Source organism: Python bivittatus, unplaced genomic scaffold, assembly GCF_059951505.1.
Source record: "Python bivittatus isolate LINGU-HERP-01145 unplaced genomic scaffold, Pbiv_v1 ctg000590_np1212, whole genome shotgun sequence".
NCBI lineage: Eukaryota > Metazoa > Chordata > Lepidosauria > Squamata > Pythonidae > Python > Python bivittatus.
Window position 1 is genome coordinate 10,107,753 of NW_028277086.1, and position 14,948 is coordinate 10,122,700.

The 14,948-nt window shown below is 39.0% G+C and overlaps 1 protein-coding gene across 4 annotated transcripts in view; it reads left to right on the forward strand.

The window, feature by feature from the left end:
• The window catches only part of CYRIB (CYFIP related Rac1 interactor B), a 71,443-nt gene extending 56,770 nt beyond the window's left edge, over positions 1 to 14,673 (forward strand). For all 4 annotated transcript variants that reach the window (XM_007425366.4, XM_088148966.1, XM_088148963.1 and 1 more), the window contains 9 exons: positions 1,296 to 1,417; positions 2,597 to 2,702; positions 3,154 to 3,290; positions 4,254 to 4,331; positions 4,438 to 4,554; positions 5,553 to 5,632; positions 7,603 to 7,729; positions 11,251 to 11,321; positions 14,234 to 14,673. In XM_007425366.4, coding sequence (XP_007425428.1) covers positions 1,296 to 1,417; positions 2,597 to 2,702; positions 3,154 to 3,290; positions 4,254 to 4,331; positions 4,438 to 4,554; positions 5,553 to 5,632; positions 7,603 to 7,729; positions 11,251 to 11,321; positions 14,234 to 14,297 — 902 coding nt within the window. In that variant the 3' untranslated portion in view covers positions 14,298 to 14,673. The remainder of the gene's footprint in view (positions 1 to 1,295; positions 1,418 to 2,596; positions 2,703 to 3,153; positions 3,291 to 4,253; positions 4,332 to 4,437; positions 4,555 to 5,552; positions 5,633 to 7,602; positions 7,730 to 11,250; positions 11,322 to 14,233) is intronic.
• The last annotated feature ends 275 nt before the right edge of the window (positions 14,674 to 14,948 follow it).

The window sequence follows — 14,948 nt, forward strand, 5'->3', positions numbered from 1 at the left end:
GATACTACTTTTTCAGGAATATGTCTTTTATGATTTAGGGGCTTCTTAGAGTTAATCAAAAACTGTCATGAACCTGAGTCCCAGTTTGGACTCTTACAACTTACCTTGATAAACTTAAATATGTTCAAGTGTTTTGCTAGTGCCCCACAACTTGTTCTCAACTTCAGCTGAAGTTCAGATCTTGCTGAACTAACAAGTCTCCAACCATCATGTCCCATTTTGTCAAAATTGGGAAACCAACTTCAAAAGAAAAGAGGGCCTTAAACCTTATTCTGAAACTGGTTTCTTTTGAACTGAATAATCACAGTTCTGCAGTTTGAATGAAATTAAGAGGCTTCCTTGTTCAATGAAGTTTGCTGCAAAGCAGCTGGATGGGCAAGCAGAACATCTGTGTCCAACTCTCCTGGTTAAGTCCATAATGAACATTTCCATTTAAAAGTTTTCCTTATTAAGGCTGTGCAGGCCTTTGGATTTAAAGGGGAAAAGGTTCTGTGGAGCACACAATGGTATACTCATGTCACTAGGTGGCAACTCCTTAAACTACATTCATCTTTATCAGATTGCACTGCAACTACGGAGGGCAGCTGCGTGATCCTGGGAAAAGATGCAGCTACTTCAATGGGGTGGTGCTTCATAGTTGTCCCCATTTGCTCTAGAATACTTCTTTTCCTTCGCATCCAAAGCAGTATATAGCCCAGCTCCTAGTTTTCAGAAAGCACTGCTAGAATAGAGAAAGGTGCTAAATGTTTCTGATTTTGAATAAAGATTTTTTAAAATTATAATAAGTTCTGTGCCTATGTGGCTTTGTAACAGTTGTAGAATCTCCTTTTATTAACCTTTTAAAACCACTCAAAGTTGTAGCTAAAATTCCACTAGATGCTGATCTTGAAACTAATATAATGTAGCATAAGTTACTACATTACCTTCGAACAGTGATACGTTTTTTGGTGCTGGTGACATAGCAAAGAACATACTGCCTGAAAAGGTAGCTGATTTGCTTTAATCTGCAAGATTCTTGCTATATTATGAAAGAGTAAATTGATAAAAACAGATGTAATAAAGATAAAAACAAAGCCACCACCAGTATAACGGTTAAAAGAGATTTACTGGTTGCTAAATATTAATAAATAAAGTTAAGCCATGTAGACATTATCTAGATTACACATATGCTTTAATGGAAAGCTACTCTTTATAACAATTGATAAATACAATTAAGAGTAAAGTATGGGCAGAATGTTTGGAATTTAAAAAGGGATAACTGCATACGCAACCTGATATTCTCTCCTGTTGTGTAGATGCTCAGCCTACAGAATCAGAAAAAGAAATTTATAATCAGGTAAACGTAGTGTTAAAGGATGCAGAAGGAATCCTGGAAGACTTACAGTCATACAGAGGAGCTGGTCATGAAATACGAGAGGTAAAGCTTTATTGGATGTGGTATCTCATATTCACTTTAGCAATCCTGTTATACAGCTTGGTGCCCATGAACTTCATTTTGATCGGTGAGGGCCTCTTGATGTCTTAAATGATTAAATGTTAGATAGTGTTGTTTGTTTATTAGCTTTAACATAATACATAACATAATACATGCTCAGTGTTTCAAGAATCTTGATCAGTGTTTTTCAAACTTGGCAACTTTAGGTTGGGTGGACTTCAGCTCCCAGAATTCCCCAGCTAGCCAGAATTCTGGGAGTTGAAGTCCACACAGCTTAAAGTTGCAAGTTTGAAAAACACTGGTCTTGATCAAGCATGCCTTTAACAATCATACAGAGGGTTTGCTTTTTACTTTTCCATGTAAGTGATCAGTAGCTTACACACAAATTACATCTATTTCTCATTTGTTGTGCCACCTTCCATACTGCTTCCCTTAAGGATGCACTCTGTTTAAGGCATCTCTTTTCCCCCACTTTTTGAATCATCAGTACGTGGTTGTTGAGGATAGTTCAATTGAGATTGCTGTACAAGCAGTCCTCACTTACCTACTGCAATTGGGACTGGCAACTCCATCGCTAAGCAACACGATCGTAAAGTGAAAAATCGCATGACTGCACCTGACTTAACGATGGCAGTTTGTCAGTCCTGGCTGTGGTCATTAAGAGAATCACCCATAGTCGTTAAGCACAACATCACATGACCACAACTTGTGACTTTCTGCCAGCTTCCCTGTTGACTTTGCTAGTTGGAAGCCAGCTGTGAAGGTCGTAAATGGTGATCAAATGACCGTGGTACACCGTGACCATTGTAAATGTGGGCCGGTTGTCAAGCACCTGACTCACGATCTTGTCTTTGTAAAAGGTGATCCCCATAAAGTTGTTATTGAGTGGACTTCAACTCCCAGAATTCCCCTGCCAGCCATGCTGGCTGGGGAATTCTGGGAGTTGAAGCTCATCTTAAAGTGGCCAAGTTTGGACAACACTGCCATAGTATGATTTGTGTATAGTGAAAATTTCAATATATCTCTCTTTCTCCCCAGAATGTATACAGGACACACAGAATGATCCCTTTGTTTTGTCATCAGATAATGCAAAGAAGGGTGGGGAGGTAAAGAGGAATTCCCCTATTTATGAAATGCACAGTTGCGGTTCCTTTTTTCCAGGCAATACAGCATCCCACAGACGAGAGGCTGCAAGAGAAGGCGTGGGGTGCAGTCGTCCCCCTAGTGGGCAAACTAAAGAAATTCTATGAATTTTCTCAGAGGCTAGGTAAGAGCATTAGCCAATAGATGCCTGTAATATTTCATAGTTTTTATTTTATTTTATTTTATTTAACAAATTTATATATCGCTGCTGTGCGCAAGTTTAGATTAGAACTCAAAGCCCTAAAAGCCAGTTTAGTATGACAGATGATTGGAGATGACTTATAAGAATAATATACCACCTATACATAATTTTTAAAACTTGCTGTTGGTTTATTTGAGTTGTAAATTTTTAGTGTTGTCTGCAATTAGGCAACAACCTGTTTTTCTTTTTCTTTTCCCTTTTCTTTCTTTTTCTTTTTGAGGAAGTTTAAACATGACTGTTTAGACAGCAGACCAACACCTAGGATTTTGTCATGCTTGAACTGCACCCTGTTTTTGTTCATTGTACCAAGATATTCAACGTGTTCCCAGTGTTTGATATATACCTGTCTGTCTTTTCTCCACCCCCAAAATAGAAGCTGCTTTACGAGGTCTCCTTGGGGCCCTGACAAGCACTCCATATTCTCCCACACAGCACCTGGAGCGAGAGCAGGCTCTTGCTAAACAGTTTGCAGAAATCCTTCATTTCACGCTTCGGTTTGATGAGCTGAAGGTAAATACACAGTAATTCTTGAATTCTCTTGTACAGTTGGCTGATCACCAAGTTACAGTACTGACTGTGACATTTGGTCTCCCTTCAGATTTTGTTTAAAGCAAATAGGGAGGTACTTAAATGTTTTTCTGTCTCTTTCTGCCTTTTGCAGAAATGCCAGATCTCTAACAGATTCTTTTAGAACATTCATATTACAAGTTAACTTTTTGTTAGGGGAGTCAAGTTATTAATCCACTTTAAGAATATAAACAATCAACATTAAGGGTATAAACAAGAGCCCTTCTGAATCAAATCAGAGCCATTCTAATTCTGCATCCTGTCTCTCACCTCAGTGCAACCTATGGAAGTCTTCAGAGGAAGAAGAAGAAAGCTGATAATCCTGATTGTCATATCCCAGAGTCATCTTTTATCTGTGCATATTTATATTTTAGTCCAATTGTCTAAGTTTTATATACGATTAGGTCCTAAACCATTATCATCAATGTTACTGAAGTGACTTTGGCTTGAAATGCTATGTTATCTAATTTCTCCACCTTTTACAATTTTGAAACTCTGAATTAAGGCAGATGTTGGCAACCCTTTGGGGCATTTCACGCAATAAAATTGCAATAATTAGATTGTAAGTCACCAAGAGTTGTAGTGTTCATGTTGGGCAGCCATATAAATAACTAAAAGAAAATAATAACATAGAGTAGAGTAGAACCAAAATCTCACAAGATCACCAAATTTTAAACATGATTTCAGGAGTCCTCTGCCTCATGAGTTGGCACATTCTCCCCCTAAATTTCATGTATTATCACATGAGGATCCTGAAATCTCACAAGATTTGGCAATTTTTTAAGTATTTTATTTTATTGGAGGTTCTGTGGATGCCATTTTGGGGTATGAGAGTCTGTGTTGCCTAGGCTTGTATACAGTTGTGTGATGAGGTCGTTGGTATCTTCATCTTGTCTTTCTTTTTAGATGACAAATCCTGCAATTCAGAATGATTTCAGTTATTACAGAAGAACCTTAAGTCGTATGAGAATCAACAATGTCCCAGTAGGTAAACTTTACATAGAAGTGAGGAAAATGACTCACCGTATTCTCTTGTCCTTACCTGTTTAATGAATTCAATTATGCAAACATTTATTTTAACTTTTGCTAGGCAGAAGGGGAAAATGAAGTAAACAATGAATTGGCCAACAGAATGTCTTTATTTTATGCTGAGGCGACACCAATGTTGAAAACCTTAAGTGATGCCACAACAAAATTTGTTTCGGAGGTATGTGTATGAATAGATTTCTATTAATACAGATTGCTTTGGTAAATGATTATGCATTATGTTACTGATTTGCGTAAATCTTTGTTGTTGGGTTTCGAGGGAGGGGAGGTGTCAAACCTTGTCAATATTATGAATTTTAGTCTTGTAATTCTTCTTGGACAGCAAGAATTGTATAATGTTCAGGAAATTTTATTTATTTATTTATTTAGCAAATTTATATAGCCGCTCATCTCACAAAAAGTGACACTGGGTGGTTTACAAGCAGAATAACAATTAAAAACATATCACAATATAAACAACATCAAGCATAAGTAACACCAAAAATAAAAAATGAAAACATAAAAGAAGCAGGAGAACAACCATCATTTAGTCTCATACAGTGACTTTGCAGTCTCACCAAGGGATCCCCAGGGTTGATGGAAGAACCCTGTTTTCAAGGCTTTCCGGAAGGCTAACAGAGGTGGGGCTAACCTCACCTCAGGAATGTTCCAGAGGGTGGGGGCTACAGCAGAGAAGGCACATCTCCTGGGTCTTGCCAGCAGACGGGACCCGGAGCATAGCTCTTCTGCTGGACCTGATGGATGGGTAGATGTAACCAGGAAGAGGCAGTCTCTCAAATAATATGGTCTCATGCCATGTAGGGCTTTAAAGGTCAAACACAGCAACTTGAATTGCACCTGGAAGCAAGCTGGCAACCAGTGCAGCTCACGGAGCAGAGGTATAACTGTCCACATTGCTGCATTTTGCATGAGCTGAAGCTTTGGGATGCTCTTCAGGGGCAGCCCCATGAGGAGTGCAAACCTGTTAGACTGCAGAATCTCTTAGTATTCCTCCTACACGTCTTGCATGATTTAAAATTGTGAGAAGTTGCTCAGTTAACTGCTGTGTCATCATTACCATTATTATTGCTATTGCAGATCCTCATTAGGAAAGGTGAGGGAAAAACTATGGTCCCTATTGCATTTCAGTAACTTTTCTTCCTTGTTGCCTGTTCACAGAACAAGAATTTACCTATAGAAAACACCACAGATTGCTTAAGCACTATGGCCAGTGTTTGCAGAGTCATGCTGGAAACCCCGTAAGTAGAATGGCTACTTCAAACATAATCGTTGCTAAAAACCAATATGCCTGGGGCCTAAACCAAGGAGAGAGGAGAATGTGGAAATGTTTTTTTATTCAGTCATATCACAGATAGGTGGCTGTGCTGAACTGGCCCTGGCTGAACTCAAAAAGCTAAGTGGGGTCAGGTCTGGTTGGTATTTGGGTGGGGAATACCAGAGGCGTAGGCTAGTTTGGGAAGTCAAAAAACAAAACCAACCAACCAAAAGCAGAAGGATGCAGTGGCAGACCCACTTCCATATTGTTCCCAAGAAAGCTACATGGACATGTTGGTGAAGCTACTAGATACCCAGCTCAGCTCAAAGGAAACTTTACTTTTCATATAAGAATGTTAATACCAGTTGTATTTTCCACCTATTCCACAAAGGATAGAACCCATTTTGATTTTAACCAGTGTGGGAGCAACTATTACATGCTGGCTTTTTATTCCCAGAAAGCTTTGGAAGAATCCTTGATAAAAGTTGGCATTACTTTAGTACCTTTTAAAGCCTAATTTACATGTTTGGAAACTCTTTACTTTCCCTCCCTCCCTTCCCCATTTTAACTTTCTTGCCTGACAAAGAACCTGAGAAGTATTTTGTAAATCTTCAATTAACCTAAAATAGGTTGTTTCAATAGGTAAGAATCATCATTATGGTGAATCTATAAGTACAAGTAAAATTGTAAGACTGGAAGAAATTAAAATCGGTAAAAGGAGGAAGAGTAAAATCAGCCAATGATTTTATCCTGGCCTCTGGGGGGGGTGGGGGGGGGAACAAAGTTGCAGTCGTATTAAACTAGCCAGACTCTTTCGAAAATGAGAGAAGATTGCAGAGCGGCAATCTTCTCCCCCCATCCCGCACCCAACAGCTGAGGTTGTTGCATCATGTAGTGTAAAGGCTGGGGCTGAGGCTGCTTTCCTTAAGTAAGGTCTCTCTTCTCCCCAAGGAATGCTTTCAGCCCAGAAGTTGTTTTTAGAGTAGGAATGGGGAAGGAAGCTGTGTGGCAGATCTTTTCCCAACCATAATAAACACAGAGAGAGAAACCAGTGTTTGGCATGTTGTCTGTATTTTGGTCTCTTTCTCCAGTGGTTTTATAACCTCACATTTTCCAAAAGGATGAGTAGGAAACAATGCTGCTCCTTCTTTTGGTTTGATCTGTTTTTCCAAGCATTGTGGTAAGAGGATCAGGGATTCTGTATGAGATTTGTCAGAGGCAGGAATCACAGGGGGGCAGGGATATGTGGCCTTGTGGAACGGTTCTGCCAATGATTCTGTGGGTCCTTGGTGAGGCCTGAGCAGTGCTCAAATAGAACCACAAGATACATTTTACCTCTGCCCTCTCCTGACAGGGGATGACCATAGGGGAAATAAGGACTGTTTTCCTAGTTCTTCCAGTAGACCTAGTACCCAGTTAAAAGACACATTCTTCCTAGAAAGATCTTGGCACTTTCAATTTTGAAATTCTCTTAGTTTAAGGGTAGCTCTCCATTTAATTTCTTGTGGGAATACTGTTAAATATTTCAACACTGGAGATGCGTTCCAAGGTCTCCGGTAGTTTTCTAAATGTTTTCACCTCCTACATAATTCAAAAAAAGTGTAAGAACTGTCTGTTTTGCCTAGAGTACAGTCTGTGTAAAGTTGAAGCCTTGTTTCGCAGAGGCAGCTTTTTTCTTTGAGAGCAATATCAAAGCAAAGTTCAGGGGGTGAGTCAGGGCTGCCATAGATTCTGCTGGATTCACCCGACAAGAACTGATACGATGGTTGAATTTTCTACTTGAGAAGCTTAACTTGTGACCTTTCCATAAGTGGCTGTCATACCATCACTCATCACAAATGCAGATTATATTTTGGGAAAATACTGAGCTGAACCTGCTAGCTTGTTAAAAGTGGGAGCTCATTTTAGCTTTTGGTAATCAAACTTCTTCTGTGCTGTGTGTTGTACCTCCAGGGAATACAGAAGCCGGTTCACAAATGAGGAGACAGTATCATTCTGTCTGAGGGTAATGGTGGGTGTTATAATCCTCTACGACCACGTGCATCCGGTGGGTGCTTTTGCAAAAACTTCAAAAATTGATGTAAGTTCTGTGTTTGGATAGTTAAAATGTTCCTTCTCATTGTTGACTGCATGTGAGGGCAATGGGAGGGAGTTTAGGGTTGGTTAATAGAGTTGGAAGGAGCTATTTAGGCCATTGTGATCAGTGTATGAATCCAATTAAAATATCCCAGACAAGTGGCTGTAGCCTCCACTTTAACACCTCCAGTGAAGGGGACCCCATCACCTCCCTGAGTAATTACTTCCATTGGTGAATGGCTTCTACCATAAGGAAGTCTTTTCTAAAATTGTGTTTATTTATTTAATTTATTTAAGAGACTTATATAGCCACCTATCTTATATACCATAATTCAGGGCAGCTCACAAAAACAGCAATAAAAATATAAAAGAAAAAAGTAAAATCAGCATCCGAAAACATCTCCTGGAGCTCTAAAACCACACTCCCCAATACATCAGCAATCCCATTCGCTGGGCTCCATTCTTACCCCACCCCAACACTTGCAAGAAGACCCAGCTCTTCAAGGCCTTCTGGAAGGATAGAGGGGTAGGAGCCTGCTGGATCTCACAGGGGAGGGTATTCCACAGGGCAGGGGCTGCTATGGAGAAGGTGGGCTTCCTAGGTGTCGTTAGATGGCCACCCTGTCTGATGTGGAAGAATGGGCAGATACCTTCAGGGAGAGGCTGTACCACTAGTGGTCTGGCCCTGTGGCATTCAGGGCTTTAAAGGTGATAATCGGAACCTTGAACTGCACCTGGAAAGAAACTGGAAGCCGATGCAGCTCACTTAGCAGTGGTGTAATACGAGAAAAGTGAGGGGCATGCCTCGGCATTCTGTACCAGTTATAATTTCCACATGGTCTTCAAGGGCAGCCTCATATAGAGTGTGTTAAATAATTCAACTGGGAAGTGACCAAGGCATGAGTGACTGTGAGCAAGGCCTCCCAGTCCAGAAATGGATGCAATTGGCACACAAGATGAATCCCCCCTAGCCATGGCTACTATCTGCTCCTCAGGCAGAAGGGTGAATCTAGGAAGACACACACACACACACACACGCCATTGTGCACCAGTTCTGCCCGGAGGAATGCTACCCCATCAAGAATCAAAGATGACACCTCATCAGATGGGGGGGGACCCCAAAGCCATTTTGTCTTTCTAGGGTTGAATTGGAACCAGTTCCTCCCCATCCAGACCCTCATAGCCTCCAGGCAATGGGTCAGCACCTAAACGTTGGACCCAACAGTGTTGGATAACTTTCATCCAGTCTTTCCTTTTTAGGGAAGGTTGTTGTGAGTGTGGAAGGCACTCAGCTCCAGATGAAGCAAATTACCTGGATCTTTTCCAGCTGGAAAGTTGCAATCTGCTTCCCTGTAACTTTAATCCGTTATTCCATATCTTCCACTCTGAACTGAGAGAGTCAGATCCTGCCTTTCTATGTGACAGTCTTTCCAGTATTTGAAGAGGGCTATCAAATGACCCTCAGATGTCTTTTCTCAAGGGCGATCATACCTGCCTCCTTTATTCTCTCTCATAAGTTTATACTCCCCTGTTCATCCTTAATTGTGCCTCTTTGAGTCTGTTCCAATCTCTGAATCCTGAAAACTGCACCCAGTGGGATCTGACTGAAGCGGAATAAAGGGGAATTATTACTTCCTGTGATTTGGCAATTACACTTCTGTTGATGCAGCCTAATTTGTGTTCTTTATTGCAACATCAGGCTACTGTCTCAAACTGAGTTTGCAATCCACAACTTTTCCAAGATCTTTTTCATAAATGTTCCAGTCCTATACTTGTACATTTGAAATTTGCTTCCTAAGTGAAGAACTTGACACTGTTAAATTTCATTTTACAATTCTGTGAAAAAGTATTTCCTCCCTTTCAGATTTTTGGAAGTTTTGCATATCTTCGCCACTGAATTAGCTTTTTAAAAAATCTGAAAGGGGACAAGTACTTTTTCACAGCACTGTACTTTCAGGTGACTTTTCCAGCCTATCAAACTCATTTTGAACTTTTATTTCTGTCTTCTGAGGTTATGAACTATCCTACCCAATTTTGTATCAGCTGCAAATGGGAGAAGTGTTCTCTACACCTCTTCAAGTCATTAATTGAAGTATTGATTAGTAGGGAACAGCAGTTCACAGAGTTCCCTAAAATGTGCTGATTAGGAGCTAGTTAAGTATGGTCTGGAAAGCATGCCAATTAAGTGGATAAATAGCTAACTCAATAATCATAGTCAGCTCATCAAATTGGAGAAAGATTCAAGTGGGGTGCCACAAGGATCAGTGCTAAAATCAATATTTTATCTGCAGTCTTCCCATGATCTATTAGGGAAGTTATTTGATCAAAAATGGGATAAAGTTGATCTGGCAAGAATTGTTCTTAACAAATCCGTGTTGACTTCTAGTAATTACTGCATTATTTTCAAAGTACTTACGAACAGATCTATTACTTGCTCCAGCATCTTCCCAGGCATTGGTGTCAAACTGACAGGTCTATATTTTTCTGGATCTTCCTTTCTCCTCTTTCTGAAGATAAGGACATTTCAAGTTCTTCAGGGATTCTAATAATAATACCCAAATGTTTGGCCAGGGTGGATCCTTCAGTATTCTGGGATGCGGTTTATCTGGTCCTGGAAATTTAAACTCATTCAAAATAAAGAGGTATTCCATGACTGTATTTTTGTCAGTCTCAAATTTTATTCCTGTCCCTTCATCTTTTTCTTCACAATCTCCTGGTGGAACAGGTAGATTTTGTTAGAAAAGATGGAATCAGAACAGGAATAGCTCTGCTTTTTATCACCTGTTAGCATGATACCATCTTCACTGAACAGCTAATATGTTGATTTTTTCCTTTTCCTTTTATTTTGAACATATCCAATATGTCCAAAATCCAGATCCATATTCCAAAATCCAGATCCATATTCTTTCTGTTATTCCTAATGTTCTGTGCTGGCTTCATCTCATTTTGAGTTTTTATTTTCATGAGCCCAGCTCTGCTGTTTCAGGCTACCTGTCTAGATTCTCCTTTTGTGACTATTTCCTGTGTGTTCTTTATTGCTTTAGATCTTCATTACATTTTTTGTATAACCACACTGGGTTTTTTTGTTTTGGTTTTTTTTGGCTGTCCTCCATTTTTTCTTCTTACAAAAGACTTTGAACAACAGAGGGGTTATGTAGCATTCAGAGTACTGCTTTAGATAATAGATGGGTTAATTTAATTTAGATAATAGATGGGATAATTTAGGATCAGTTTACATGCATGAATCTCTCCAAGTGCACAACTAGACTGAGCTTGAGAAAAGATGGCATTTATGCTACAATTTCCTTGAATTTTTTTTTTTTTTTTTGGTGATGGCCACAGCAATTTTTTTTCAAGTTGTCATCCCAAGAATTGAGGTGACTTACACTGACACGAAGATTGGATATTTCCTGAAAATACTTGTATTAATAAATAAGCTGAAATTACAGGTATGGAATTATTGCATCATGTCTAGACATACTTTGAAATACTTTATTTTGTTTTTCTGTTTCTATTACGCTCTAGATGAAAGGATGCATCAAAGTTCTCAAAGACCAGCCTCCAAACAGTGTAGAAGGCCTTCTAAATGCTCTCAGGTACCTAATAAGACCTCTGTCATAAAATCCACTCCCTCTAGGTTAAGCACAAACACTGCATTTTGGATGTTTTTAAATCCCTCTTGACATAGAATGAATGCTGTTCTGTTTGAATCCCAGAGGTCTGCATAGAGTTACTACCTATAGCTCTCTTGCTTCTGAGAAACAGACTTGTGAAAATTAGCAAGTCCTGCAACCTCTGTAATTCACTTGTTAAACAATGGTATAAACCTAATGCCTGAAGCTGTTCAGAGTTTAGGAGCAGAGTACAGTTAAAATTGAAATGGTACAAATTTGAATGATTAAGCTTTTTTAAAGTAATGCAAACATTTTGCATAATGCATGCTAATTTAATCATGAGTAGGGTACACACACACAAACACACACACGCACCCCATCATGTGAAAAAGTAAGTCCACAAGTACACCCCATGTAAAGTTTTTTGGATATATCAGTGTTTTAATCTTCATACAAACAGTATGTAAAGATAAAGGTGATGTAATTGAACAGAAAACAACCCTATGAAAAATTGACTTTGCAAAAAAAACCCTCCCTCCCTCCCTCCCTCCCTCCTTTCTTTCTTTCTTTCTTTCTTTCTTTCTTTCTTTCTTTCTTTCTTTCTTTCTTTCTTTCTTTCTTTCTTTCTTTCTTTCTTTCTTTCTTTCTTTCTTTCTTTCTTTCTTTCTTTCTTTCTTTCTTTCTTTCTTTCTTTCTTGCCATTCCTTGGTGGATTTACTGGAATGTTTAAGGTCACTGTCATGTTGCAAGGTCCACTTTTGGTTGAGCTTCAATTTTCTGACAGATAGTTTGTCGTTATCCCCAAGCACCCTCTGGTACAATGAAGAATTCATAGGGGATTCTATGATGGTGAGCTGCCCAGCCCCTGATGTAGCAAAGCAGACCCAAACCATAATATTTCTACCACCATGCTTTACAGTTGATATCAGGTTCTTTTGGTGGAATGCTGTCTTTGGTTTTTGCCAAACATTTCTTCTGGTACTGTGGTCAGATAACTCTGCCCAGAGCATGGTGTTCCAGAAGTCCTGGTCTTTGCCTAGGTGTTCACGAGCAAACTTTAGTCTTGTTCAGATGTTCTTTATGGACAGCAAAGGTTTCCTCCTGGCACACCTCCCATGTAGATCTAGCTTGGGCAGCTTCTTTCTAATGGTAGACTCATGCATTTCAATATCAGTTGTGGCAAAAGCTACTTGTAGGTCACGTAATGAAATTCTGGGGTTCTTAGAGACTTCTTTCAGCATCTTGCATTCTGCTCTCAGGCTGAACTTACTGTGACAGCCTGGACTGGGCAAGTTGGCAGTTGTTAGAAATCCTCACTTGTAGATGATCTTCTGGACAGTGAAATGATTGATATGCAGTTGTTAGGTGATCTTCTAAAACCCCTTCCCAGACTCATAGGCATCTATAACCTTCTTTCTGAAGGCTTCACAGAGTTCTTTCGATCTCGGCATGGTGATACTGCACACCTAAGCAACAAAGAGCAAATCGAACTAAATATCTGAGATTTCCATAAGATGGGTTCCTCCCCGATCTAATGTTTTGGCACCTGATTCTAATTTTAGGTGTTTGAGGTAGTGATAAATGTAGGGGTGTACTTACTTTTTCCACACACAATATTTGCATTTATGTTTGTTTAAATTACACAATGGACTACAAAATGTAAATAGTGTATGGTATTTGTTGTATGATGTCCCCTTTATCTATCAGTATTGTTGAAATGAAGATCAAATATATGTATGTTGAAATACATTGAAAAAGTTAAAAATTTGAATGGGGTCTACTTACTTTTTCATATGACTGTATAGTCTTTAGTCCTTCCTCTGATTTTTGAAACTTCAGCAGGCATTTTCTGCACTCTTTCAAATAGAGCTGTTGGATCAAGACTTCGACATTTTTGGAGTAGACTCATTGAAATCAGTGGGGCTTACAATAGTTATAATTAAGTCCCATTGATTCCAGGGTCTCTATTTGAAGTCTGGAATTATTTCTTTTTATAAAGATGAGAGAACATGTCTTGTACCCACTGTGATATTCTGGGCTTATTCTGGATGTCTGCAGATTTGTAGCACATACTTTAGAGAGATGTTGGGGTTTGCTTACTACTATTAATTAGTGACTTGTGCAGCAAAATGTTATATTGGTACAATGCTCCCATTGGGAGGCCCAGTCAGCTGTTTCCAAGGCTATCTATTCCCTTCCCACCTGAAAATTTGCCTTTTCATTTTTCACCCCAAAAGATGTTCAGGACGTTGTGCTTTTTCTTGGGCTGTTTGTAGGAAAACCCACCTCCTGGGGATTCTAATAAAGAATGTGTAGTATTGCCAACTTTGTGGTTCTCCTGAAGTTTGGCAGCTCTTACCTATCTCTTGTGAATAGATGTTGATATGTGCCAAAAAATCTGGTCTGTTAAAAATGTGAAGTACAATACAGTGGCACCTCGATTTTATTTAGCAGACTTTGGATGGGATGGTCTGTAGCAGTTTAGACATCCTCCTGAAATAGCAGACAAGTCTGTTGCTTCCAGAGTAATCTGAACAAGGCAGTTTAATTTACCTTAATTTTAGGTTGTTTGCAGCAGCTTGTATCATACATGTCAATTTATATTATTTGCATAAATAACTATGAATGATGTAATTTGCAATTTAATGAACTCCCCTCCCATCCGTTCATTAAACTGTGGTTTTATTGTAGTTATGTATCACTGAAAAGTTTCCCAGGATGCACCGAAAATGTCAGAGCGCCAGGGTGCATGGGGCACTCCCAGTTGAATTGTTACTCCTAACACTCGCAGCTGTCCAGCATCTTAGCACTACAATTTGTACTTGATCTGAGGCTCTTTTTTAAGAAAGGGCAAAGAGTCAACTTACACATTCTAAAACTTCTTTCCTCAATAGGTACACAACAAAACATTTGAATGATGAGACTACCTCCAAGCAAATTAAATCTATGTTGCAATAACAGTTACCTGGAAAGTATGTCCCTGCTGTAAACAGTATTCTGCAATGACTGAGATGCACAGATTTTTTTTTTAAGTGATTGCAACTACTATCTTGTTCAGTCTTGCTTTCAGTTCCCCCCCCCCCCATGTCCTCTCTTCCATTAAAAAGAAAAAAATCACGTTCTTGTTCTTGGGTAAGCTGATAACTTCTTTTCTGTGCCAAAATCAATGAAATTTATCATCTCTGGAAGGTAATTTTTTTACTTTTCAGAATCGCCATTAAATATGGCAGCTAATTCTGCATTGCGTTTTGGATTTCTCTATATGAGAGAAAGTTCTGTGACTTGAACTAAATATTTTTAAACGTGGTTTTTTTTTCTTTTTGTTTTTGAAAAACTAATATTTAATATTGCTTCTTGTGCATGGCAAAACTGCCTATTTCTGCTATTTAAAAAAGAAAGAAATCCTCGGTGACTTCATTTTCTATTGCAGCTTTTTTATGTGCAACCAGGAGGAAACTTAAAAGCAGATTTGTTTAAATTAACTGTGTTTGTACAAATGGTACCCAACACAAAGATTTTTTTTAAGAAAGAAACTAGTAAAAATTGTTTGTTTTAAAAAAAAGTTCAGTTTGCATTTTGACTCATTTTTGTAAGGATGTATGTTGTATG